Below are 26,216 nucleotides of genomic sequence, written 5' to 3' on the forward strand. Positions count from 1 at the left end.
GGAAAAGATAGGCGTTTATAAAAAGAAAGGGTTTTGGAACATGCAGTGATTTGTTGGTGGTTAGAGATTAACTTGCAGCTTTTTGAGGCACAGCTCGTAGGTGGCTGTCTCTTTTTTCGTTCCTGGGCGTGGCACCCCAAGAGCCCCCAAAGTTATCATGTGCAGCACGAGACCTCTACCACGACGAGGAATGGTCATGCAAAAAGAGGGTGTTGTCGTTTTATTGCATCAGATGCACAGAAATCTGATCTGGATGAAACCCTCGGCTGCTCATCCTATCTTCACATGCTGCGAAATACACTGATGATAGGTGCTCGATGATTCAGGCACAGGCACAGGTACAAAGTGAGTTGTCATGCATCTTCTTTTTCTGGGGATCCCCTATCAACAGGTTCCAAGCGCTCGCCAAGACCTGTACCCCATTCACGATTCCTCTCGTAACTGAACCCCATTTTCAGCGACGGCGTCAAAATACCTTAGTAGCCACGGGAAGACCCGGCGTACAAAGAGAGGTCTGTGTTTCAGACGCTGGGATCACACCCCGCGATTGAGTGATTTTAGGCGCTCTGTGAAACTGGTCTGTGACTTCTGGATCGAAGCTGATCAGTGCGAAAAAGAACGGACGAAAATGAGACCTTGGATGATTTGCATATCAGGTTCAGCTATTGACGGGTCGATTGTATGCAGGCATGGATGGGTTATGCATCGGTATTTGTGTCCCACTTGATGTTTGACACGTGGATACCTTGAAGCATAATGAACTTGAGACTGTGATCATGAATATCACTCAGTCGGCTTTGTGAGTACATTATTCAGCTACTATGGATGGCAAGGCTTCAAGTCTTGTGCAATCCTACAGAGAAACAGAGCACGGCGTAGAGAGTGTAAACGCCAGCGGACGGACCGACAGAAAAAAGGCGCAGCAACGCGAGAGCGGGCCGCCCAAAAGCCAAGTCCCAATTAACCCCTGTCGCTCGCCTGCGTGACGTGGGACCAACCCTGCTAGACCCCTTCTAACTTGTTTGTGTCAAAAGAGGTGTAGAGGAAAAATTGTCAGTCCCTGCAGACGTATCGATAGACTGCTTATTCCTTCAACCCTTTCGGTATGTTTGTTCCGTAGCCCGCCGACTTGTGCTGTTCCTGAGCTGATAAAAATACAGAGGCGAGGAGGAGTCAGAGACACTAGAGGCGGGCATCATGCCGGGCCACCCCCAGACACTCGGACTCTTTTGTGTCGGGGGATACAGTGATACAAGCCCATGTCTCTCATTCTCACTCTCATGAAGCAGAGCTGAGCATGTGAAGATGAATATCCAACACTGGTCCTACAAGCCGTCCACGTCATATGATTCCCTGCTTCACATTCCATACCTTCATATAGAAACATCCTCAATATCTTCCCATCGTCTTTGCACTTCCCATCGTCTTTGCACTTCACATTTTCGCTTTTTCTCGGTCCACCTCTTTCTGCAAAGCCCCATAACTTCCTTTCTCTTCCGGTCCCGCAGCCGATCGCCAACGCGCAAAGCCGTCGTGGGTCATACCGCAACTCCACCAATTGAGTAACAAAAGAGCTCCACTGGCCTGGCCAAAGTTTGGGTAAGGTGATATTTTTCTTGTGGTGATCGGTTGACGGTTTGGACTAACGGATGGGCTTGTTGAAGAGAGAAAAAACAGGACCGAAATTGACTAAAACAACGCACCGCTTGAGATCGTCAATACCATTCGATTCGGGATTGTTGACGTGTGATAGAGCAAGGCAGAGCAGATTGAGAGTCAAATAGACAGACACTCATATTGTGTTTGTCTACACTCACTGTGTAGCTGCTTAAGCTTATTGTTACTCATAATTAACCTCACTTCACTCCAACCCACCAAAACACAAATACTACCCGGCTTTTACTCCCGACTTTCCCACTCACTCACCATTACAAAACATTATCCACCGTCAAAACACCAACTCGTCCTATTCATCAACGCTATTCCTTAGGTACATGACACCACCACCGTCGTGCATATCCTTTCACCGCCCAGAGGCCAATCCAACACCCCTGGTCCCCAGCATCCCGCTTAGAGCCCCTGCTAGGGCCCTGAACTTTTTCTCGACTGGGGGGTTCAACTCGGGTTAAGTTAAATAACAAGAGAAGGCAGACCGCAACTTTTGGTTCTTGTTGTTTCTCCCGCAACCAGGTTTTTTCGCCTTCGCTTCGCTTCACCGCGGAATAGAAGTGGAAAGCTTATCCCCTTTCTCCTTTTTTATATATTCATTACTTTGTCTCTCGTTTTTTTGTTGGTGACTACGGACCTTGGCTGGACTGGGTCGGAGATTGTGTCTGCCGTTCTTGGGGGATTATTAGTAAACGGGTGCTGTTGTGAATACCCTCTACCTCATCATACACCCATTTACCTTCTTTTACTGGAACGACACACAACACACTAATCTCACCTTCATTCACCTTGCCTTATACTTCGACTGGTCAGCCTGGTATCGTCGGATGTTCGCCCATCATGGAGGAAAGGTCTGAGTCGCGAGCTTCAGGTACAACATACCATAGCTTCGCAGACACGGAGTTGTTTGAACCCATGTCTCCCCCTCGACCACCTGTCACCCACGATACAACCAGTCTTCAACACCTCGAGCATCTTCAACATGAGCTTCAGCGCCAGCAGCGTGAAGCTCCGAGTAGCAAGGACTGGGTGAGAGAGCGTCGACCTGGCACAGCAAAGATGCAGCGACAGGATTCGGGCTATGAGTCAAACACGCCCCGACGAACCTCTACTTCTAATACTTCCCACGGCGGGTCTACTATTAACAACGCTCACCTTCTTGTTGGCCGACGCTCGTCAAATGGTTCTTCCAAGGATGGTAGTGGGAGTGGTAGTAGCAACGGCTCAGGAGTCAGATCTCGTTTCCGAGATCGTCGCCCTTCACTCCGTCGAGCAGCAAAGACTCACCCCGTTCAACCAACACGCACATCCAACCAATCTCTCCACCTCGTACGCACCGCAACAGCTACTTCTCCACCCAAGCAATCCGCCGCATTCTTCCACTTCCCATCGCCAGATCCCATCCAGCTCGCCGACACCGTTCCCGACCGCCGCGTTCAACCCACGCCCATTCCCTCACCACCGCCTCAGACAACACACTACTGGACCAGCGACCGCACCCGCCGTCTTGAATACGCTGCCATCGACGCTGCGACGCGCGGCGTGAAAGGCTGGGTGCTCAGACATCTTGTCCCGGATTGTTTTGTGTCGTGCGAGAATAAACATGTCTCGTTCGATGATGATTCGGGCAGCGTGAGAAGGTATAGACTTGAACTTGAGGATGATCATGCTGAGAAGGCGGGAGGAAAGTCTGTGCGGCGACGCAAGGGATGGAAATTCTGGCGCCGCAGAAAGGTCGATGCTCAACCTACGGCCTACATCTGAACAAACCCAACCACGAACAAAGAAACACCCCTACACCCGCATATCGCATCGCATCGCATCGTTGGCGTTATATACCCGTTGGCTTTTACATCGAGTTAATTTTACAGAAGGACACCTGCATGATACAAGAAGATAATGATTTGATAGCATTCGGAGCGAAAGAAGGAAAGAAAGTATGATCTAGATGAAGAGATGTTGCATGAAGCTTCTATTCTGGTGAGGGAAGTTTATTCTTTATTTATTTTATTTACCTGCGAGTTACTATTTACCAGATACTTCGGCATTTATTACTATTTATACCATAAGCATAGTTAGTATTGTTTAAAGACAAGAATGATTGACTTTTAGGCAAACATGTTGAACCTGGTGAGGTCCGTGACCCGTTGTTCTTTGTTCTCCGGGTGTTAATAGCTTGGACCGAGCGTTGTTCAAGAGCTTGATGATGATATAATGACCGGGCCTCTCAATTGACCGACCAATTTCTGAATACTGCAATTTTAACAGCCGATTCATAATGTCAGAGCCGATCTGCAAGAAACAGCCCATGATGCTCATCTCGCCGAATGAAACGCCGGCCACGAGCCGCTCCGCTTCCGAGGGCCCACTCCGGAGGTCAGCTTCGGAGCCTTGTCAAACGATATTCCCAACCCGGCGCAAATCACTAGAATTTGTGGCTCCACTGGCCAGGGAGGAGGAAATTGATCGGGAGGTGGAAAAAGTTCCGATGAGTCTTGCGAGGATTGTTGTGAATATGCAGGAGCATTACGCGGCGGAGTCGGAGGCTGAGAGACAAAGAACAGAGGAGTTGGCGAGTCAGAATGAGGAGATGATGAGGAAGATGGGTGAGATGGAGAGGAGACTGCAGATGCATGTTGTTCTCATGGATGGATTCGTTGGGTTTATGAGGGATGTGAAGGAAGGGAAGTTTGCAATTGGCGGAGGTGCTGAAATGGAGATTGCAAAGGCATTTGGGGGAGAACATCTTGCTGAGGTCAGAGGGCTTGTAGCGGAGAATTACATGCCAGTTCAACAAAGCGTGGAACAGCCGACTACTGAGACTATGGTCTTTTATGATGAAGGTGAGGTTCAAGAAACAGCGGAAGTCATTCGACACGTGAGCGTTGATGAATCACCATCAACGCCTGACCTGGAAGCACCTCCTGTACGAAGCACTGGACGACGAGCACCAAAACGCAAGAATCCCCCTTTGAGGCCACATCGAGAGGTCAAGCGACAAACAAGGGCAACTCTACGGAGTGTTCGACTTCGTAATACTTCATCGTGGACTGCCATCAACACGAGGAATTCTCCGTATGCAGGGGCTGACTTGAGCGGTGGAGAGGACAAGGACCTTGACTTCACTCCTGATCCTGAGGTTGAAGAGGAGGAGGAGGATGAGGAGGATGAGGAGCAAGAGGTGGACGATGACAGTGACGATAAGACGGAGGATATCCCAAATGCCCCAGCAACACCATCGTCATCCCTCTCAGACGAAGATCTCGAAACAACAAAAACACGATACTCCGCCCCTCGCTCCGTTGCATATCGGTACGCCAGCGGTCCACCCAGGCGCAAGTTCAAATACCACCGCATGCCCAAGACCGTCGCATTAGTATGGCAAGAGTGGAAGCACGGCAGCAACGGAAATCCATCGATTCAATCACTCGAAGAAAAGTACAGCACGAGATGGCGAATGGGAACGTTGCAGGAGCGCAAGTATGCGAGTAATTACGTTGGTGTGAGACAGAAGGTTGTGAGAAAGGTGGAGGAAATGTGTGAGCAGAAGGGATTGACGCCGGAAAAGGCTTGTGAGATTTTGGATAGACGGGTTGATGGGAGGATGCAGTTGCTCATGACGGCGTTGAGGAAGGGACAGGATCCGTTGGTGGTTATTCCAAGGAGGTAGCTGAGTGAGTCGGCGATGTTGGTCAAAGAGACAGTTGACTTGAATCAGAAGTGAACATTGTTGAGTGAGTAAGTGAACAAGCGAACAAGCCTCATTCAGGTGTTGTTACAGAGAAGTGTTCGCTGGCCTGAAAGACAGGTCCCTTTCTTCAATGAACGACTTCTTTGACACCCCCTGCAAAACCGACCATTGCTTTATCTTCACCACCTGAACAACAATACACCTGCAGAACATGATCTATCATTTCGCCCACAGACCTCAGTACCAATCGTTAAAAGCACTTCATCATGCCATTCTCTTACTTTATCAGCTTCAATCAGTCTCTCGAAGCTACACAACACGTTACTCACTGACATATTAATACACGCTCCAACACCATGTGCTACATACAGGTCATCCACATCACGCGCTGCGAGACCCGTCGTCCAGCGATCATCAACACTACTACCGGCGAAACAGTCTACCATCCGCTCGAACCACCTGGGAACTGCGAGCACCACCGGCCATTTCGCGACGCAACATGTCCTTACCATGGCGACTGCTGCTCACCCGGGCAGATCTTCTTCTGCAATGCAAAAGATACGCGGGATATATGTCGTGGAAGGCAGGCCTACCACATAAATATTCATCCTCACTACATGTACGAATCCGGTGTACTACACCAAATGGAACCCATTGAGGATTGGGCGATCCTCGAGATGAACACGGATGTTTTCGCGTACGAGGAGGATATTCGGTATCAGTTCTTTGAAGCCGGCGCGGCGATGTATGAGCTTGAGCAGGACGCCGAGAAGCTTGTTGAGTATATCCTCCTCAACCAGACAGGCTGTCCCGAGGAAGAGGCAGATCTGTTCATTGAACATGGCGATCTCTACGAGATGTGGAGTGAAGCTCATCATCAGTTTGTGGGATTGATGGAAGCGTGGGAGATTCTGGCGAATGTAGGCTGTATGGAAGTCTGCCCAGCTTCTCTCCTGCGCGTCCATCCCTGGGGAGATTGCTTCCAGGAATGTCATACGCTACAGAAAGGGTTTCCGCAATTCAATTGTATTCCGTTTGCTTGGGTCGATAATCTTGACCGGCAGGATGATATTCTGCGATGGCATCCTTATTACGCCCAGTACCGAGCTCCTCGTCCTGAACCTGCGAAGGACGACACGCTTTGGACATCGCCTGCGCCACCTAACGTGAGACCGTATTCTCCTAAACCCCCTGCTACGTGGGATCCTGAAGATCAGGAGAAGATTGAGGTGCTGCCTTATCCTGGACAATGGGCGGACGTGTTTGATGACAAGGCTCGACGACTGGCTCGGATTGAAGCTGAGCCTTCTGGGCAACCCAATTCATCGCTCTCGTCGAGTTCGGGACCAGAAATTCCTCCATGGGTCATTCCTTATGGTCAGGAACCGGATATGGGATGGCAGGATATTGATTGGCACAACTGCACTACCATTATTGAACCGCCTATGAGCCCGAAGACTCTTCCGTGCGAGGGAGTGGTTCACCGGGTCATGCCTCCGAAGGACAGTTACATGAGCCCTAGGGACGTGCCTAAAAGTCCGACAGCTCTTCCATACAGGGGAGAGGCTGAACAGGTCATTCCCCCATGGCAAACTCAACCTATATCTAAGGATGTCATGCCTGGGAACCTGTTTAGCGATCAGCACGAGGCTCCATGGAATGATTATAGCTTCACTGGAACGGAGAAACTGGCAGAGCAGGAGTTTCTCCATGTCCCTTCACCAGTGGAGGATCTTCAAACCATTGCACCTAATGCAAAGCAGAGCTTGAAGAGGAAGAGTGAAGAGGATTTGGATGGGGAGATTGAGAGGAAGAGGCCGAAGGGGGTGGAGAAACCGGCAGAGCAGGCGTTTCTTCATGCCCCTTCACCAATTGGGTACCTTCAGATCGCTGTATGTAGAGCGCTGGAGACACTGAAGAGAAGGAGTGAAGATGATTTGGACGGGGAGAATGAGGGAAAGAAGCCGAGAATTTGCACTATTTGAGGAGTTCATGGAGTGGATTTTGGGAGTTCTAGGAGTTTAGGGGCCTAGGAGTTAGGGAGTTAGGGAGTTCGTGTGTTTGGGATAAAAGGGATTGGGCATGGCATAGATTGTGAATAACATATAAAAATGGTGGGAAACATATGAGCAGTTTGATCGTGAGAAAAGTGATTGTCTCTATTGATGCTTTACGAATACTGATTATCGTTTACTTGTTGGGCTGTCTGAAGCTGGTGACCAGACCAGTTTCCTCGTCCCTCTCCACACCACCACCGATGACGATCCCGTGTGCACGGCGAGGAAGACTCAACAAACCCTTACCAACAGCGTTATAGTCCCCAAAGAACATATGAGCGCGAACATCAGATCCCGTCGTCAATCCGTGTCCCAGAGTTACACCCCACATATCTCCAACGCGAATAGCATGCGCAAAAGAACTAGCATCGCGCTCCAGAAGAACAGAGTAAATACATCCAGTATACATCACAACGCCATCAGCTTCGTTGGCGGGAAAGTCCCAGAGTTTTCCGTCGGAAGACACAGGATGCCACGGTGTGACGAGGACTTTGCCCACGCGACACAGGATCTCGCTCTCGACGGGGGTTTTGAGAACCATGGCAACACGGCGCGAACCACGAGGTGTACGGACTTTCATGCCGCGTCGAAGTTTTCGGATCTGCACCGTTCGGCCAGAAGCGAGTGCGACGACTGTGGAGCCTGCGAAGCAGACGCCGCTCGAGTTGCGGTAGGAACTCATGCTGATGCCTGTGGATGAACCTCGTGAACGACCGCCTCTAGCGTGCACGTGTCGTGAAGGTTCGGGGGCGGGGAGATTATCGAAGATTTGGTCAAGTGCGTCGCGGCAGGAGATGAATAGAGGGCTTTCAGTGCTGTATTGAAGAGGGCCGGGGTCTTTGAAGGAGTTGCAGACTTGGCGGGTATGGGCGTTGAGGAGAGATGGGAGGAAATGACATCCCCATCTGTTGAAGTATTCTTTACTTTCGATAGCCATGGAGACTTGACCTTGGGGCTCATCGGCTGATACATCTTTCATGAGAGATTGGTTCTTCACGTCGTCAAAGTTCTTGGCGGGAAGGGTATCGATCCAAGTTCGAAGGTCTTCGCGCTTATTCTTCATACCCCGTGTGATACCGTGCTCACCATCTACCCCAATAGGAAACATGGTCGAGATGAAGTTACAGATTAGAGACCTGGACTCATGGTATGCGATCTCAGAGGCAGGTAGGTCGCTGTACTCCAGAATACTTCGCTGGTTACTTGCCATGGGGATGAAATCAGCGTCTTTTGACAGCATTGACTCAAGGACCTTGCGACTCTTGAGACAATCCCCAGGCTTGACGTATGTCAAATGCGCATCGACAAGAGCGCGAGTTGGATTCTCTTCATTCAGGAACTCAAGTTCCTTGAGACCATTAGTGCTAAGAAAAATATCGCGAGACTGTCCAAACTGCAGATTCCCCAGGTTTATCGTAAGCTCAACTTGGCTATCTTCCGAGTCATCGGCAAACACAGGGACGATCTGGTCCACGGACGGCCCAGTTGTCTCGTATAACTCCAAGGGCCTGGTGTATGAGAGCTTGAGAACAGCGCGAGTTGCGAATGTGCTCTGGAGGTTTGCGACAGCGTGGACGAATACTGTACCGATCATACCGGCATCAGGGATAAAGGCGTAGTTGCCGCCGCCAATCTCGGCGATGGACTTGAGAAGGCCGGAGCGGAGACTGTAACCGAAGCCGAACGTGTGGATTGAGGCTGGGAGGGGTCCCATCGCGCGGATCTTGGGGACGAAGCCTGCTGCAGGGTTCCTGGTCAAGGTTAGTAGGGGCGATTGAGGGGAGATGAAGGGGGACTTACATGTGGTTTGGCATTCCGTCGGTGAGAATCATGATGGCAGGGACGTTGGTAGATGACTCTCCAGTGTTGAACAACTTGATACCGTCAAGCAAACCCTGCCAGAGATTGGTGGCGTCAAGAGGTTTCATGCTCTTGACATTCTTCAGCGACCGAGCTTTGTTCTCTTTGTTCATAGGGATAAGAGGTTGAAGAACCTTGGCCTTGGAGGCAAAGGTGACAATACCAAGACGATCGTTCTCGTTCATTGACTCAATAATAGTAAGCGCAGCATGCTTTGTAAGGTCAAGAACAGATAAACCATTGCTCTCGTCGCTTTCTCCAGGGACAGGCGCTGCAGATACCATGGATCCAGAGACATCAATGACAAGGACGATATCGCAAGGGACATGGGGTATCTTGACGGATGGTTCTTTTGGTGGTTCGATCTTGATCAAGAGACCTTTTCTATTTGGTACAGGCTCCAGATGAAGAATCGCATCTTTATCTGAGATGGTCCCGATGGGTTGAACCTGTTCCTTTTCGGAAGTTTCTTGGGGCTTCTCATCATTGGTGCTCTTAGAGCCAGTGATGAGACTGCGAAAGATGGGTACTCTCTGCATATTGTCAGTAGACGGTAGTCCTTGGAAGACTTGATGGTACGTACAACCATGATGGGCTATTACTACCGTGTCAAACGGATGCTAGATCTCAGTCTCAATGAGATTAGAAGAAAGAGTTGAGATGCTGAGTGTAAGCTGACTAGACAGCGAAAGCTAGCATTTTAATAAGTAACATGTTCCCAGTGAACGCCAATCTTGGGTCCTACAGAAGGATTGTATGAGTCTGACCGATTGTAAGCTAACCCCATGTTACGACCCGCCTGTCATATCGAACGGACCACATGGCTGTACCCATGCTCGCCAAGGTGATTCGCCAGGCAGATTGTTTGGACGCACGAATACGGAGAGATAGCATTGACACTAAAGAGACTAATGTTGAGAGATTGGAGAGATATGTCTGCCTTAAGATGGCTCCAGATTGTCGGATCCCTTTGCAGGCGAAACAGTGTTTCATGGGCTGAGCTGGTGGGCCAAGGCAGACATGATACTTGCCCGAAACAGGTAAGATTTTTGTGAGGAGGGGGCTTGTGGTTGGCCGTAGTGGCACATGGCGGACTGCGAGGCATCTCCAATGTTGCGGGGTAGACTACCTCGTGGGATTGCGTGTAAGAGGCTGAGGGTCAGCAATAGAAGCTTGGACATATTTTGGGACTATTGATCAGTCTAAAATTGGATATTTGAAGAAATAGGAGCTATCTCATGGGTTGTATGTTTGTTGAGTTTGTTGTCTTGTGAAGCAGGATAGGCAGCAAGCTCCTGCGATGAAAACATGCCAACTACACTTGAAGTCATGATTGTTGGCTCATAATGACCAGTGATTGCTCTCACCGTCACAAACTCAAAGCTTGAATAGAAATACGAGCTGAAAAGGCGTGTTCGATTCTATGCCTAATAAAGAGATGCGCAGCCATGGTGACCGGTTGCGCAAATGATGTTTGTTCACTAAGGCAGTTCCGTTGCAGCTAGTGTAGGACAATTTGTGCCCTATGGGAACGCAACCATGGTCGCTGTAAATACTCGACCTTTTATTCGTGGATGCAATCTCAGGCATACACATAAAACCCCACTAATAGCAGTCCCAGGCTGCAATTCTGATCGTTGGGAAGAGTGATACAACAGTTGCTCTTTGCAAGTGGTCACCCTATACCATAAGTTCCATGGAGTGGAGGTTCGAATACCTACAGAACAAGGAGAATGACATGAATTCTCGGTCGCAAGCCAGAGTGCAACGCACTTGTGTATCATTTCTAACATTAATCAAGTATATAAAAGGCAATGATCTAAAGACAAGGTGGACAGTAAATAAAGTCATGCCTGGATCACTTTGCCAACCAACTTACACCTTTGGCTTCCAGGCACCAAGAGCTTGGGCCTTGGAGCACTCTTCCCTCCTTGAGGCATTCTCTCTTGTAGAGATGATCTACTCCTCATCTGCCTAGTTATCATTATTATATACATTTTACGAATATTCTTGGGTTTCTCGGATTTAATTAAGGTCTTTTTTAAGCATCGGCGGACTCCGAATATTATAGTGGATCCGTCCAGCGATGATGTGGAGATGTCTAAAAAATTGCCTGAAGATCCCAAATTCTTGCAGGCGCGGTTGCCTCGGCCCTACTTTTTTTTTCTTTTCCTTCTTTTTTTCTCCTTCCTTCTTTTTCTTGGGCATTAATATCTCTTCAACTGTCCCCGTCGCAACTCTTTCATTTCATTCTTCTATATACTAGATTACGCTCCGTGCGACGTGTAAATACCGCAAAAATGGTCGAGAAGCTCTACGTCACATACAACGATGTAAGGACAATTTACCCCGCCACCCCGCCTTGATGATGGGTTGTGATGCGCATCATGAAAAGTCCAGCTATGCGACAGTATCACGAGCTGGATGGAACACTGTTTGCTGGCAGCAGTGCAATAACGCATAAATCTCTGATCACTAGCTATGACACAAGATACTCCAAAATTCAATTGCTGACAGCTACTCCAGGTGCACAAGATGTGCCAAAAGTCCGCTGAGAAGCTTCTCGCCGACTTCCAGCCTCAGCTTCTGATCGCCATCGGTGGCGGTGGTTACGTTCCCGCTCGAATCCTCCGATCTTTCCTCAAGAAGGCCGGCTCTCCCAACATCCCCATCCAGGCCATCGGTCTCTCTCTCTACGAGTCTCTCGGCAACGATGAGGTCGAGGCCCCTGGCACAAAGGTCACCCGAACACAGTGGCTCGACTTGACCGCTCTCGGCGAGATGGAGAACCTCGTCGGAAAGCGAATCCTTATCGTTGACGAGGTCGACGATACCCGAACAACCCTCGAGTACGCTGTTAAGGAGCTTGAGAAGGATGTTGAGATTGCTCGTCAGCGCATGGGCGAGGGCGCTCCTGCTCCCAAGACCGAGTTTAGCATCTTTGTCCTCCACGTATGTAGCACGGTACCAAAACTACAAGTCCAAACTAACAAAATTATAGAACAAGGACAAGCCCAAGAAGGGAAAGCTCCCCGATGACATGCTCGCCACCCGTTACTCCGCTGCCGAGACTGTTGGAGACGTCTGGATCAACTACCCCTGGGAGGCCATCGACATCGACGAGCATGACAGGAACGCCAGCCTGCAGACCAAGAGCAACTAAGTGTTTTCTGAGAATTTGGAGTTGGGAAAATGGCGCACAGATTTAAACGAGATATCATAAACATGATGAATGAGATTCCTGAACTATCGGTTCAAAAGATTACCTATACAATGTTGCTACCCAAACAGCATCAGACACAAACCAGAACACGCTTGACCTAAAATGCGATAAAATCTTGCGCCTGCTAACATCTCATACACTAGATGCCCGATTCTATGTCGCCTTCCTCCTCCTCCAGAACTTCAGACTTATTCTTTTCAGTTTGTCCTGGATCTCGTTCATAACTGGACTCGTGCCTGGACTTATGAACGTCAGCTTGCGAATGAAACGGGTCGGATAGCCCTTGACGTATTCCGTCGAGTTCTGTGCCAAGATCTTTTCGCTCGCCATAGCGTACGCCAAGGTGAAGCTCTCGTAAGCACACATCGCCAGCCAATACTGCTCCCCAACGGCCTTGTTTCGGGTTATCGGAGATCGCGGCCATACTGAGTTATCATAGACAGCTTTGGCCATCGCCTTTGTTTCGTCTTGGCCTGATTGCAGAGGCTTGCAGTCGCCAAAGTTGGTCATCCACAACTTCATACGATTTCTCTTGTCAGGTGCAAGATAGAACTTGACGCCAGCTGCATCTAACCTGCACTCCCAGTGGAGGATTGCCAGAGCTATGCCCATCTGCTCACACCATATTTCCAGGGGCTCCTCTGCCTCGCGCATGAGCTGATCGAGATATACGGGGCGGGAGAGGAGTCTTGCGCTTGTGGGGTCTTTTGGAGGTGACATTATGCCGAGATGGACTCGAAGCCTGACATTTGACAGGTTCGGGTCATTTTTGACTGACTCGCGAATGCTGGGATCGAGAAATGTGTCGACAAGAGCGCGGACGTGGACCGGGTGGAAAGGTGGAATGAAGCTGGTAACATATCCTGCTGTTGCGATATCTTGTCCTTCATGATCATGCTTGATAATCTCGGACTCAAAATCCGGGATGCAGAGCTGAGCAGGCCCATCGAATCGCCTGGGACGATGCTTTACTTTGTTCTTGTGACGACGTTCTGATCCTGTACTTCTTTGTGATGGAGCCTCTTCGTGTACCTCATAAAAGTCCTGTGTCGCTAGGTCCCATGCGAGACGCATTTTCTTTACGACGGATATATGGTTTTTCACCTCCTTCGTGATAGCCTCAAGATGGTTGGATATTTTGGCGGCATATTGTCTACATCCGACTTGGACTGTGTGTATGTTTGAGTCGTTGTGGGAGGGCGGCTTTGTGAGTTGATATTCCGTTGGAGAGCTTAATGTCCAGAAGTACCAGTAGATGCCGCCGTCGTAGGAAGCGAGTTTGTCGGGAGGACAGTCCCATTCTGTGCTGAGAGTGTATTTGGGGTCTCTTCTCTGTGTCTCGGTCATGTTGTCTACTTGTGTAATTAGGGTAACGACGTCAGGGAGGCGGTTCATTGAAGCGAGCAGCATGGTGTTATCGGGAGTGTCTGTTTCGCCAGCCATGATAAAGAGGTTGTTGAGGTTTCGCGGGGTCAGAGTGAAATGGTTTGCTCGTGCTTAGGATAAACGCCCTTGGGCTGGATGTGAATCGTGGACGAAGCAGAATATGTTGAGGGTGCAAAAGAATTGGCAATAGAAACGGACCAGCGCGAGTCTTATATACCAAGTCCAAAGTTTGCGATATCAAAGTTCTCCCATTCTGAAAGTTTATAATACAGATGTTCATGTCTATAGTCTAATCATCAACTCTATCATCCAAAACCCCAATAAATAAAATGCAAAAAAGGGGTATAAGCTTTTCCACCGTGTCTCAACCCAACTAACCTTTCCAACCCACACTTCACTCAGTTCTTCTCGGTCCTTTCACTCTCATGCCTCTTCTTCAAAAGCTTTTCCGTCTTCATAAACTCTCTAATCCCAACTGGCAAATCCGCATACAGCTCCTCGTCCCAAAAGTCCTTCGCAATCTTGGCCTTGCCGACCTCTGGCGCGACCCAATTCGACTCTGACCCTCCACCGTCCGAATCCATAGATCCCTCGTGTTTTCTCAGCGCAGCTTGTGCCTCTGCGTTCTTGAGCTGCCACTCCTCCAATTCATCGCGGTACTGGTCATACACGCAGTTCACACAGCCGCTCATGCAGCAATTATCCGGCTCAACGGGCTTGGGCGGTACGAGAACGCCAGCTATGTATGTCGCTTTTGCTTGTCGTGCTGCTAGGCGCTCGTCTTTCTCCGCAGAGCCGAAGAGGCGTGAGCCAAAGACTAAACGTGCTTTTTCTTCTGGTGTTTGCACAGCGGTTTTCGTGGGGAACTTGGATTGCACTGAGGGATCTGCTGTTTTAGGGGGGACTTCTGGTTTGTCGATTGGGATTTGAGAAGGGTTGTTGAGGATGACTTCGTAGTATGGACCAAGGGAATTGCGCTGCGGCCAGTCTTCTATGCGTTTTGGTGCGGCGCTGACGATGCTTCGTGAGGGTATTAGGGGCCGTAACCGAGGTAGTAATCTGGACGGTAATGACATTGTGAATCGGCGCTTTCTAATTGATATCTATACGGGTATGGTGAGAGGGGTTTTCGGGTGTTGAGAGAAGAGGAGTGGCGGGCGAAAAAGTGAGGAAGTTGGGTTGGTAATGCAAATAGCGAGAGCCGAGAAAGTTGGTGTTGAGGGTCGGAAGTCCGTCATTTTTGCCTCGGACGTCATCGGCTGGGGGTGAAGCTAGCGAAAACTGGGGTGTGTGGGGGGCGGAATGAACCTCTTATATGTGAGTTGAGATTCAATTTCGTGATAACTTTAGAGTCAGGATAATTTCAGAGGTTGGCCTCTGTACATAGATCTGAAACTTAAACCTACAGTTGTAAGACATACTTGGTTATGTAGTCAGTCTGCACCATCAAGACTTGAAGGCCCATGAGCGCTCCCAGCAATTGAAGAGGCACGTGATTATTCAAGATACTGGGCTGTGAAATCACCTGGGGTTGTTGCTGGCTCTGTCATTATTATTCACTTTGGACTTCTTTGGATATGAACACACTAATATGTCCTCAATAATAGCGCTTTTGGTCTTTCTGCTGTCAGCTTGCAGCCCCCGGGTCTTTGGAAGACATTTGTGTAACCTCAATCCACATTTGGCATCGCGAAAACAATTTGCCCGTTTCGGTAAGCGGTGAGGCCCACTTCCGCAGACGCGATAGGCTCACTTAAAGTAAACACGAACCAATGCGACCACCAAGTATCCTCAAGACAATCCAACATCGCCAAATGTTATAACCCAGGTCCTTAAATCGCACTTAAATCAAATACAATGGAAGAATCTGCGCCAAAGCGACGGCGTACTTCGCCGCGCACTTCTCTAAATATCGGCGCCTCTGAAGAACCCGCGTCACCGCAGAGAAGACGGCCATCATATGCATCACCAACCAAAGCAAGCATGTCACGAAATAACCCTGAAGCATTTGAGCGCCGTCGATCAAGATCACCACAAAAATTACCGAGTGCTAGAGCTTCGGGTCAATTTACTTTTGATAGTCCTTCAGAAGCTCTTGCAGCGCGCTTGGCGACGAGTAAGATTGTTAGCGATGCTCCTACTCCTACGCGCCCTGAGGATACGACGCCAGGATCGATTAGACGTGTGGGAGGGGGAATGGCTTCTGCTGCGAGGAGGACGTCTTCGAGAGCGGGTGCGAGGGCGGAGGAGGATGATTTTAATCCGTTTCGAGGGAAGGTCTTGAGAAGATCACCGCAGGCTGGGATTAGGATGGATGTTGATGTGCCTTCCGCTTCGATGCCGCAGCCTGAGTTACCGCCTGCGATCGAGGCGAGTTCGCCTCCTGCGCCGCCTGCTTCTATGCCAGAACCTCAGCTTGGATTGCCTTCGGATGAGCCTATGGTTGAGCCTGAGGAGAACACTCCCATTCAGTCTGAGGAACTTGCGCCTGCGGAAGAGACGTCGCCAGCCAAACCCCCATCAGCGGCTGGAAGTCCGTCACCAGCTCGGTCGTTTTCTTCATATAACCTTGAGATCCCGGCTCGATCTTCATCTCCCATCAGGTCACCTTCGCCAGCTGAAGTTGCCCCGGTGCCAGAGCCTGAAGTGGAGGAAGAACTGGAGGAAGAGTCTGAGCAAGGAGTAGAACAAGAATCAGAAGCGGAGCCGGAACAAGAATCAGGGTCAGAACTAGAAGCCGATCCCCAGCCTGATCCCGAACCAGAACGAGACTCCCCTAGTCCACCACCACCTTTGCCAGATTTCTCATCCTCGCCCCCGCCAGCTTCAATGCCGCCTCCAAGAATACCACCGTTGGTCCAACCGAACTCGCAAGACGCCGCCCCATCAGCCTCACAACCAGTACCTCGACTACCACCACGCGACACAGGACCACGAAAGAGCTTCCAGAACAGCCCAGTTCGATTCCGAGAGTTTTCACAACAACGAGATTCGCCACTAGCAAAACCACCGTCGCGTCTGTTGGAGAAGCCAAGGAAGAGCTTCGCTCAAGCCGGATCAGCGCTGAGAGAGCAACCGCCTGTTAAAGCCAAAGCTACAGAGGTTAGACAGCCCCGAGCCTTTGATCCAGATGCAGAGAAGAAGAAGGAACGGGATAGAGTTCAGAGGGAGATCCAAGATTTGAAGAAGGACCTTGAAATTGCGCGAAAAGAGAACGAGCGCATTCGTTTGATGCAACAGTCTAGTCGCACCCTTGCACCGACAAATCAAGACGAGGTCATCAGCCTCATCGAGCGCCACCTGATGTCTACTGGTACCGAACAGAGTAAAACAGCATCGCAGCAATTATTACAAGCGGCGCTGAATCCCGCCGCCCTGTTGCCTTTCAGCAAGCCTACAGCCCCAGTGGTCCGACCATCTGTCGAAGAGAAGCAGCCTGATATCAAGTCACATCATCCCGTGGTCATGACAGCAACAGAGGAGCTGCCCTATCTTGAACTTTTTACTCCATTCTCCATGACATCCAACACGTCCGTATTACCAGAGGCTGATGGAGAGCCGTTGAGGCAACATTATTCCATCACACTTCGATCACGCGAAATACCGGGAATCTTTACAGCCAAGATTGAGATGACAGTCAATGCCACAGACCTTACGGTTCTTGATCTCGGCATCACAGCCTTGGAACCAGCTGCAAAGTCTGAGCTCGGTCCTTTCATTCGCAAGATCTGCACAGGTGACTGCAACCGTTCCATGCAACGCAATATCGGCATCCTTTCGTGGGCTATGGGTGAGTGGCTTCGAGTCGCTATCGATAGAGCAGGCTTCTGGTGCCAGTTGGAACAAAGTCTAGGCTCGAAGGACGGTGTATCGGAGGCTGCAGCTCGAATGCGCTCAAAGAAACACAGACGCAGGAGGGACAGTGGCGAGGACTCGGATGAGGATGAGCCGACACGAGTAGAATCTGTCAAGAAAGCAGACCTCATTCGCTGTTTGGGCCAGCAACACTTCGATATATCAATTCCGTACGGCGATGCAGAGGAGTCAGGCTCAACGGTACGACTGGGATGGAAGACCGAGTTTGACTGGACTGGAGAAGCGCAAACCAGGCTGTCTGTCCTGGTTGGCGCCCCAGGAAAATGTGAGTACACGCATGACACCCACGATGTAACCAATTACTGACGATCACAGGGCACCAAACAGACGAACGAGGATCACTTGCAAAGATCCCCAAACTTTTTGAAGAACTTGTACACGGACACGAAGAACCCGGAACAGCTGTACGAACAATTGTAGCACTTATTGCCGGCGAGCAATCATGATAGAGTCCATCTAAATGGCAAACCTCACAAGGATAGGCGTACGATGTGTAGAATTCCTCTGCGCAGGTCGCAAGAACAAGATACCGGATTATTGTAATTAAAGTTTTGTAAACTCATCTACCAATCCCCCCTAACCCTTCTATAGCCGTTTAGATCATCGTGTGTGTGGGTGCTTTTCGCCAATTTAGTCGACAGTGACGCCGAGCTGTCGGAGCTCAACCTTGGCCTGCTCAATCTCCGCCGTGAGCTCCTTGTGTGCGTTGGGAACGTCGTTGAAGGTGAGGATGCCGAAGCCGAGACGGAAGAGGAGGTATGCGCCGAAGGAGACCAGAGCCCAGAAGGGGAGCTGCAGAAGTGCGGGTTAGATAATTGACCATAAGGAAGTCTGTTGGGGAGTTGACGTACAACAGGGACGATCTGCTCCTGGATCAGAGGAGGAAGAGGGATGAGCTCAAGGAAGAGCGCAAGGTAGAGCTGTACAGCGTTAGTTGAATTCCACCGAGACATTCAGAGAAGACATACGGAGGAAACTAAGAGGGCAAGAGAAATGGTCTGCTGAGCGCGAGTCATCTTGGCGGTGTTAAGGAGCGTGGTGTTGGAATGAGCGCGGGGGAGGAACTGTGATGGTATCGTGGTGCTTGAGGAGACGTGTCAGGGGTGCGCGTTGTTGGAGTTCTTCGGATGACTAAGATTGGGTTAGGTAAGCAGCTAGAGACCCCAACCTACCCTACATTAGTAGTCAGCCCCCGGCTGAGAGAGGAAAGAAAACTTAGGATCTTTTTCCTAGATGATAAAAAGACTTAGGTAAACTACCATAAACTTAGGAGACTATTTGATGTGCTTATTTTGGCATCTTCCATTAAGGTCTCAAGTTTTCTTGTTCCCTGAGGTTCAGGCCGTGACGCCTGATAGTCGAGCTGAATTGACGTTACAACTTGTTATTTTCCTACAACATTATAAAATCAGTAAATAAAGAAGTTTACTAAGCCTTTATTGGTACTACCCTTAAAAAATTATTTTCCTATCAATTAAAGTCTGGTCCCACGAGGCCAACCAAGAGTCAGCAGGCCTTACTTCAATTCCATAGGTAGTTGCCCAGTTTGCTCCGTCAACTTTGGCTGGTAATGACAGCAGCTCCTCACTGGCCGGCTACACTTTACTTCGCCATACCGACCTTCATAGAGTAGATCAAATATCAACCCTTGCGTCAACGACGTGTTGGGTCTAGCACCTTGTTTAGCTAGGTAGTTACCTGGTGTCCCGTGCATATACCCGTCTTTCTGCCGCTTAAGTCCCGAACACTAGGTGGAACGACGGCCATTTTCCTTTCAACCTCCAACTGTTTCTCCCGCACCTTGATCATCTTTTGATTTGCTCTATTTTCCACGGCCCCATGTATCTGAAGCGTGGTATCAAGCGCCAGTCTTGTGACTTTTGCTTTCGGCGCAAGGTCAGGTGCGATTGGGTGTCACGTCAATCCGAAGGCCATGCTCAATGTTCGCATTGCCACATAAGACATATAGCTTGTACTGCAAATTCCGACAACCGCGATCGAGCCAGACGGAGCATGCGCCTTGATGCCCGCCCTGCTGCTGGCCGGATCTCATCCAGTCCCGATGAGGGGCAGGCGACCGATGGTGGTAATCCTCTCGGCAGTACCAACGACACCAGTCTTGTCAATAAGGAGACCATCTCCGTCCTACCCCAGACTCAGGCATCGCCTCTCGACTCAAGCGTACAATATCCAGCTGTTGACTCTGAGTCTGCATGGCAAGAAATTGGCTGGGATCTGGGAGCCGAGAGTATCTCGTTTCTTGACAGTGTCTTTACGCACGACTATAGCTTCGACAATATGCCTAACACTCCTCAGATATACGCCAGCGAGGAGGTAGCAGGTGCTTTAAAAAACCCTTATGAAATCCTCGAGCTTGATCCGAGCACTCTCAAAGCAGCTATCGACGCTTACTTTGACCTGGCGTCGCTAGCTATTCCGATACTAGACCGAAACGCATTCCAGGCTGACTACTCGAGCCACAGAGCCAGCCCTGCCTTGGTGTACGCTGTCGCATGCCGAGGATGCCCCTTCATATCGACACTGCAAAAATGGCCGGTGCAGCAGCAGCTGGCGAGCGAGTTCAGACGAGCATGGCTCGAGGCACGATCAGCTGCAGGGGACAATCAATCAATCAGACTGGACGACCTCGAAGCTCTGGCTCTCATGGTTGACTTTGTCTACGAACCAGCTGAGGATGTCAACACATCGCTCCATTCCCAGCTTGGCAGCCTTTTCCTAACACACGACTGCCTGGTCCTCATGACACTCCAGTATCAAATTCTTTGCCACGCGTCCCTACCAGAAGGCCTCTCTGCACCTCTGCATGGGGCAGAAGAGCGAAAAAGGTTGCTTTTCTGGTACGTGTATGGCAAAGATGCGTTCCGCGCCCTCGACCAAAAATCTCCGTCTCGTATCAGGGACGGCCATACTGAGATTGTCGAGCAACTACCAGAGCATGAAGAGAGAACATATCTAGATGCCATACTCGCCCTGGCCATCATTGCAAGAAAGATATACCACGAATTTCTGGGTGTTGCTGCTGGACATGTAAATGTCAGCCACCAAGATGTGGTCAAGTTATACGGGCAACTGGCGGAGTGGCGTAGGACATTGCCCCCGTACTTGCATAGCGACACTGAACGAGACACCAGCCTACCTGCTGACCGCGGTATTGGGAAACTGTCCCAAGTGCGCCAGCTGCAACAGGCTGTCCTTCTGTTTCTCGAACACAACTGCTACATGCAGATCGAAAGATGTGCTTCAGAATGTGGGATAAATAAACCTATCCCATTAGAGGCAGTTATGCTGAATCACCTTATCGAATACCAGACCTTGAAAATGGCGAACGAAATAATAGAAGCTGCTACATGGCTCCAGTCACAGAACATATACCAGAACACACCTCAAGGCACTGTTAAATATCCCCTGATTGACCTTTCCCCAGACATTCTGCGCGATATATGTGCTGGCACTGCTTATTGGCTGAGCGACCGTGGAAAGAAACTCGTGAATTTCAACAAGGCCTCCGTCAGTAACCATCTACAAGATCGCGCAAGTCACGGGGATCACTCTTTAACGCAAGGGACCGAAAGCTTTGCGGCAGGGGCGGCATTATTGAAAGATGTCGTGGCAACTGCAGGATCGCACAAGGATACATTACGCTTGGTCGAGAAGTTGGATGAGCAGCTCTCGTCTTTCAAGGAAATAATCAAAAACGCCAACAGAGGTTGATGAATGAATGACCTTGTCATGCCCTTTATGACCTTTCTTTAAAAGCTTCTCTGGTACTCTTTCTAATATTTTATGAATGTTTATCGTTTATGCCAGGCCCTCTTATTAGCTTTGTGATATCTCGAAAAGGGACAAGAAGAAAAGGCAGGGGAAAAAACAAGAAACGCCAGAGGCCTATTTTTTGTATAGCGTATTACGGGGTTTGTATTAATTAAAGGTCTTTAGAAATCTATTGTCCAGGGCGTGAAAGATACTATTACTAATAGCAAATTTCGGGGGCTAATAGTTAATCAGCGTTTCTATAATTATATCAAAATCTAAGCCAAATATTATAGTAGCAGGCATGATAAATTCTCAATTTTTTGTCTGGACATACTCCATACTATAGTTCCCGGCACAAACAAGCTTTCCTGAGCTAGCCTTGCAGGCCCTCAGCCATAACTCAGGGTGAAGGATGGTCAGGGTGACAGTCATGACTACTATCGGTACGCTGTCTAGTGCAAAGAATACGCCTTCCATTGATGTGAGCGGGCCGTTAAAACCTCCGCTTAACTCTGCACATCGCCAGCATGACCGGACAAAGAGACAGGCGGAGGCTACAGCCAAGCCTGCAAACCACACTCATTAGTCGTTGAAATTGCACGACACCAGGATGTTCTCACCTATTACGTAAAGATGCCTCTTCTCTTGAAGAATGTCATGCCAAGCCCGGTGGTAAATAGCCCAAAGTGCGAGACAGAAGATAGTCGTGAACAGGACCTGAACAGCTAAGCCGGTGATCATGAGGTCTACACCAATTGGATTCTCTGCGAATATAGCCGCAAGAGAGCCGCCGCATCCTATGAAGCAAAGACATATAAAATCGCCGATAATAAAGAGAGATGCAAAGAGACGAGGGCCGATGCGCGTGAACTGAGATGATAAAAAGCGTTGCTGTAGTGTGTTGATATTGAGATAGAGGGCAGAGGATAGAAAAGTCGGGCCAAGTGTGAGGCCGATGATGTACCTGCTCATGGCCATTAGAACTAATTTTAATAAAAACACAGATAAAAGGGGTGGGAGCTGGAGTTTACATGATATACCCGTCCTTGTTGTCTCGATTATGTGAAAGTTGAACCTTTCCACAATATCCCACAAGTTCTAGTAAGATGCCACAGACCATCCCAATAGAGTACCCAAAGAAACGCCAGAAGCGAAGGGCGATGAGAACATGCAGAAGAAGTGAAATCGAGTAGAAAGAGAGAAAAATTGCATTCGGGGCCAGAAGCGGCGAGAATCCCATAGCTTCGATGCTGTTCGGTAGTGATGTAGTTGTGTTCATGGCCACACAGTTAGGAAGTTGAAACTAGAAGGGATGTTTAAGCTGGAGGAAAGAAAGCAAATAGAAGGAGTATGAGGTCGAACAGTGGATCAAAGTGTCATAAAAGATTCTAATATATATAGAATAGGTGGGATAGGGCGAGGGGCCAGGGGCCTTACGCGTTGTCCGCTTAATCTCCTTTAAACATCCGCTAAGCTCCCGCTCGCCAACAGGTATGTATGTAAGATGCCATATATCCCGGTAGATTTTCTACCCTTCCCCCTATGGAATTTTGTTTCCCTAGCGTGATAAATCAATTTATTGAGTATCCTCCTCGCTCCACTAGTATTCAAAGGTTCGAATTACTCGGCCCCACGTGTCAGGCCGTCTCGTCAACCAGGCGAATGATATACCCGCCCGTATAAGTCCCGTTTGATCACCGCCGAGCCCCTCTTGACTAGAGACTAAGTTCCCTGTGGTGATATAAGCTCTCAGACACAAGCATCAACTGCAAATAACACATCTCTTGACTAGAAACAACTTTAGACGAACAGATTAACACAAGGGGTAAGAATGTAAACATCCGATCTTATCGTTCTAAAACCGGCGAAGATCGCAGAATAAAGGCGAAGGCGTCACGAATGTATATAAACAGATGATAAATCTAACTATAGATATACGTCGATAGGAGCAACTAAGGCTTAACGTGCCAGATCCCACCTGCACACTACCGTAAACCACCACGTCGGCACTAAATCAACACCGTACCCTTTCAAGCCGAGTTTCAAAGGCGCTTATGGTAATACCCTGAGAAGTGCCGTCCGCCGAAAGATCGATGACAAACTCGTCGATAGACACCCCTCCGTACGTGACTGAATCTACGCCGAACCAGCTAGCACAGTACGGACTGGGTGGAGAGGCGGCGTCAATGATCTCGTAGACCGCCCGCCAACTCTCAAGTCTAGCCTTTCCGCCTGTTTGCGTCTGCAACCCCGTCGGGTACAATCTCATGCTGACGTTCCCTGATCCGGTCGACGACCCTGAGACCATCAGTCGGATCGAATCAAACATGTCACGGCCATCGAAAAACCAAGACGTGACGCCTAGTCCTGGTAGACTGTCTTGCACAGCTACCGTCATGCCATTTCTTTCGTCTCCGTAGCGGCCACTGTAACTTTGTCTTGCTTGTCGCTTAGCAGCCTGCTCCAAAGCAGGAACTAGCTTTGAAACCATCGCACCCGGAATCATGCCCACCACCCCCGAAGCGCCGGTCCCCGCGGCCAGAACAGTGAGTCCGACGCCCCAATCAGGTACCAAAGCCATCAGACTGCTGTACATCCCCAGCTGACCACCCTTCGTGTACATCCAGCTGGCTCTGTTGGCGGTAGATGTAACACGAGCAATCTCCCATGGCGCACCGACTGCAACCTGTGGATCAGCAGTAAAACTAAGGGTTTCATCCATCGTCGGGTTTGGGAGGCCGACAACATCTCATACGTCAAGATCGACTGCCCGATCCTGCGTAGGTCCGCAATCGACGAATATATTCCTGCGGCTGGTCCCTCATCACGCGTGTCGACATCATACCAAGAACTGCTAGGGCTATCAGGTATGATAGACGAGTCGGTGTTGGCTGGCTTAGCATAACTCGTGGAATTCAAACCGAGAGGGAGGATAAGTTGGCGCGATAGAATATCAGGATACGTTGTTCCAGTTATATTCTCAAGCGCATAAGCCATGATTTGGTAACCAATGTTGGAGTATATAGGCGTTGAAAAGGCCGTTTCGACTGGGTGACGGGTCCGTATGGCGTCAAAGAAGGCTATTGATAGGTGTCAACATTGTGCGTGACAACGAACTCGTAGCCACAAGAGATACATACCAGTGCGGTTGCAGGGATACAAGACGCTTTTACCACAGTAGGCGAAATCTACTGCCCGGACTGGCGGAAATCCCAACCGTGCTAGCTGGCGGTCCGCTGACGCAGGGCTCGGAAAGTCTCGCGGTATGCCAGCCATGTGCGATGCGAGCGAGCCGATGGTTATGGCGTCCCAGTCCACATATTGAAGAGCAGAGGCTGACTTGTTCCTTGGCCTTGCAGAAATATCTGCCAGCTCAGGTACATAACGCGTGACTGGCTGGTTGAACAACACATCTCCAACCTCAAGTAGATAGACATAAGCTGTGAGCAATTTGGAAATGCTACCTATGCGATACACCGTCGTGTCGTTGACGACTTGGACGCCGTGACCGTGCTTCTGCAGAGTTGGAGCCGAGTGATGGTAGCTGAAAAGGGGTCGTTGGTCTGCCGCTGGATAGATGTCGATAGAGAAAGATGTGTTCTGGAAGTCAACGTCGAGACTTGGAACAAGCTGCAGGATTTCGGACAGGGCATTTCTGATGGAAACATCATCACCCAGCGCTGTCGGAATGGGCAAATCTGGTCCAAAGAGGGGGCAAGGTCTCAGAGCCTGTACTGGTACTGTGTTTAGGCCCAAGAGAACTGTTGATGCAGCCGTTCCCAGAATGTCGATGCGCATGTTTCGATATACCTATACAGATTTCAGTGGTTTTTCAAAGTCTCTGCATTCATTTCATTCCAGAATGAGCATAGAGTCGTTCTTATGTACAGCTAGTACCGCCTTGGCAATTTCCTTCAACCTGGAGGCCGGACAAAAGTCGGATTGCTGAGGGCAGCTGAATCTCCGTTCGATGACCGTCCGTATGCCGCTTCGAGACTTGGACTTATCCACCGCTTAATGTCCGTATATATACCATCGGGTGTTTTTGATCCGCTAGTCTCGGATGTGGTATCGGAGTTCAGTACTAGACTGGAACGCTTATGATCAAAGTCGGAACCGTGCTATAGATCACACTTCCAGGTTGATGGTGTTGGTAAGTTTGATTAAGAAGGTACCGCCCGCCCTGGAATTTACCTGTATTTTCACTCGTCTTTCTCAGATAGATTCGGTCCATCAGGCGAGCCCTTAGTACCTATTCGACACCTGACGCATGGTAAGCAGCGAGGTCACCCTTTGATCTCCAATATGCTTCCATATCTCGACAGTCTCGAGGGTCCTGTAAGCTTTGGCGCAAGTACCCAAGGCCATGGCCTTTGTTTAGGTAGCAACCGTCCACAAAACGCCGACTGCCCAGATATAGATGATGGCCGATTGGTGTGTTGTCGTAGCTGCGATTCTAGGAGGGTAACTTGAGTTGAGCGGCTTGGTGTACCTGTTGCTGGCAGGAAGGAAAACTTGTATATAACTAGCCTAGCATATATCATTAACCTAAAGCGTGCGCCACCATCTTGTACATTGACGCATGTTACAAACAAATATGCTTGATAGCATACTGTACAACCACCATAGCCTAAGCCAACTCTTGCCCATGGGTCGGGCTCTTCCCGGAACGTGGGGTTCA

General features: G+C 49.6%; 11 protein-coding genes across 14 annotated transcripts; 6 read left to right on the forward strand and 5 right to left on the reverse strand.

Moving 5' to 3' along the window:
* The first annotated feature begins 1,204 nt into the window (after positions 1 to 1,204).
* On the forward strand, positions 1,205 to 3,932 carry FOXG_02928 (uncharacterized protein). Its single transcript, XM_018380394.1, has 2 exons — positions 1,205 to 1,599; positions 1,665 to 3,932. Exon 2 carries the CDS (start codon positions 2,509 to 2,511, stop codon positions 3,430 to 3,432), a length of 924 nt encoding a protein of 307 aa, XP_018236660.1. The 5' UTR covers positions 1,205 to 1,599; positions 1,665 to 2,508; the 3' UTR covers positions 3,433 to 3,932.
* A 14-nt stretch (positions 3,933 to 3,946) lies between these two features.
* On the forward strand, positions 3,947 to 5,338 carry FOXG_02929 (uncharacterized protein; the record flags this gene model as incomplete). Its single annotated transcript, XM_018380395.1, has 1 exon — positions 3,947 to 5,338. One exon carries the CDS (start codon positions 3,947 to 3,949, stop codon positions 5,336 to 5,338), a length of 1,392 nt encoding a protein of 463 aa, XP_018236661.1.
* Positions 5,339 to 5,715: 377 nt separating this feature from the next.
* Positions 5,716 to 7,344, forward strand: FOXG_02930 (uncharacterized protein; the record flags this gene model as incomplete). The annotated part of the gene is made up of 1 exon (XM_018380396.1): positions 5,716 to 7,344. The coding sequence occupies one exon, from the start codon at positions 5,716 to 5,718 to the stop codon at positions 7,342 to 7,344; it is 1,629 nt and encodes a 542-aa protein (XP_018236662.1).
* A 145-nt stretch (positions 7,345 to 7,489) lies between these two features.
* On the reverse strand, positions 7,490 to 10,168 carry FOXG_02931 (uncharacterized protein). 3 transcript variants are annotated; one of them, XM_018380398.1, is made up of 4 exons: positions 10,022 to 10,080; positions 9,860 to 9,968; positions 9,217 to 9,809; positions 7,490 to 9,167 (listed from the first exon to the last, which is right to left on the reverse strand). In XM_018380398.1, exons 2-4 carry the CDS (start codon positions 9,863 to 9,865, stop codon positions 7,550 to 7,552), a joined length of 2,217 nt encoding a protein of 738 aa, XP_018236664.1. In that variant the 5' UTR covers positions 9,866 to 9,968; positions 10,022 to 10,080; the 3' UTR covers positions 7,490 to 7,549. The 3 variants fall into 3 exon arrangements, with proteins under 3 accessions (XP_018236664.1, XP_018236663.1, XP_018236665.1); XM_018380397.1 differs by having other exon boundaries at positions 9,860 to 10,168; XM_018380399.1 differs by lacking the exons at positions 9,860 to 9,968; positions 10,022 to 10,080 and having other exon boundaries at positions 9,217 to 9,857.
* A 1,246-nt stretch (positions 10,169 to 11,414) lies between these two features.
* FOXG_02932 (uncharacterized protein) lies at positions 11,415 to 15,131 on the forward strand. Of its 2 annotated transcripts, XM_018380400.1 has the most exons (3): positions 11,415 to 11,609; positions 11,803 to 12,228; positions 12,278 to 15,131. In XM_018380400.1, exons 1-3 carry the CDS (start codon positions 11,577 to 11,579, stop codon positions 12,437 to 12,439), a joined length of 621 nt encoding a protein of 206 aa, XP_018236666.1. In that variant the 5' UTR covers positions 11,415 to 11,576; the 3' UTR covers positions 12,440 to 15,131. The 2 variants fall into 2 exon arrangements, with proteins under 2 accessions (XP_018236666.1, XP_018236667.1); XM_018380401.1 differs by having other exon boundaries at positions 11,417 to 12,228.
* Positions 12,653 to 13,942, reverse strand: FOXG_02933 (uncharacterized protein; the record flags this gene model as incomplete). The annotated part of the gene is made up of 1 exon (XM_018380402.1): positions 12,653 to 13,942. One exon carries the CDS (start codon positions 13,940 to 13,942, stop codon positions 12,653 to 12,655), a length of 1,290 nt encoding a protein of 429 aa, XP_018236668.1.
* FOXG_02934 (uncharacterized protein) lies at positions 14,050 to 15,122 on the reverse strand. The gene has a single exon (XM_018380403.1). It carries the CDS (start codon positions 14,959 to 14,961, stop codon positions 14,284 to 14,286), a length of 678 nt encoding a protein of 225 aa, XP_018236669.1. The 5' UTR covers positions 14,962 to 15,122; the 3' UTR covers positions 14,050 to 14,283.
* A 519-nt stretch (positions 15,132 to 15,650) lies between the features above and the next one.
* Positions 15,651 to 18,430, forward strand: FOXG_02935 (uncharacterized protein). The gene is made up of 2 exons (XM_018380404.1): positions 15,651 to 18,026; positions 18,077 to 18,430. The coding sequence occupies exons 1-2, from the start codon at positions 15,743 to 15,745 to the stop codon at positions 18,205 to 18,207; spliced, it is 2,415 nt and encodes an 804-aa protein (XP_018236670.1). The 5' UTR covers positions 15,651 to 15,742; the 3' UTR covers positions 18,208 to 18,430.
* On the reverse strand, positions 18,133 to 18,862 carry FOXG_02936 (dolichyl-phosphate mannosyltransferase polypeptide 3). Its single transcript, XM_018380405.1, has 3 exons — positions 18,730 to 18,862; positions 18,613 to 18,681; positions 18,133 to 18,553 (listed from the first exon to the last, which is right to left on the reverse strand). Exons 1-3 carry the CDS (start codon positions 18,775 to 18,777, stop codon positions 18,392 to 18,394), a joined length of 279 nt encoding a protein of 92 aa, XP_018236671.1. The 5' UTR covers positions 18,778 to 18,862; the 3' UTR covers positions 18,133 to 18,391.
* Positions 18,863 to 19,468: 606 nt separating this feature from the next.
* Positions 19,469 to 21,821, forward strand: FOXG_02937 (uncharacterized protein). Its single transcript, XM_018380406.1, has one exon. The coding sequence runs from the start codon at positions 19,601 to 19,603 to the stop codon at positions 21,491 to 21,493; it is 1,893 nt and encodes a 630-aa protein (XP_018236672.1). The 5' UTR covers positions 19,469 to 19,600; the 3' UTR covers positions 21,494 to 21,821.
* A 296-nt stretch (positions 21,822 to 22,117) lies between these two features.
* FOXG_18438 (uncharacterized protein) lies at positions 22,118 to 25,333 on the reverse strand (the record flags this gene model as incomplete). Its single annotated transcript, XM_018398519.1, has 5 exons — positions 22,118 to 22,499; positions 22,576 to 22,838; positions 23,562 to 24,240; positions 24,291 to 24,615; positions 24,676 to 25,333. The coding sequence occupies 5 exons, from the start codon at positions 25,331 to 25,333 to the stop codon at positions 22,118 to 22,120; spliced, it is 2,307 nt and encodes a 768-aa protein (XP_018236673.1).
* Between the last annotated feature and the right edge of the window lie 883 nt (positions 25,334 to 26,216).

Source organism: Fusarium oxysporum, chromosome 8 (genome assembly GCF_000149955.1).
Source record: "Fusarium oxysporum f. sp. lycopersici 4287 chromosome 8, whole genome shotgun sequence".
Classification (NCBI taxonomy): domain Eukaryota; kingdom Fungi; phylum Ascomycota; class Sordariomycetes; order Hypocreales; family Nectriaceae; genus Fusarium; species Fusarium oxysporum.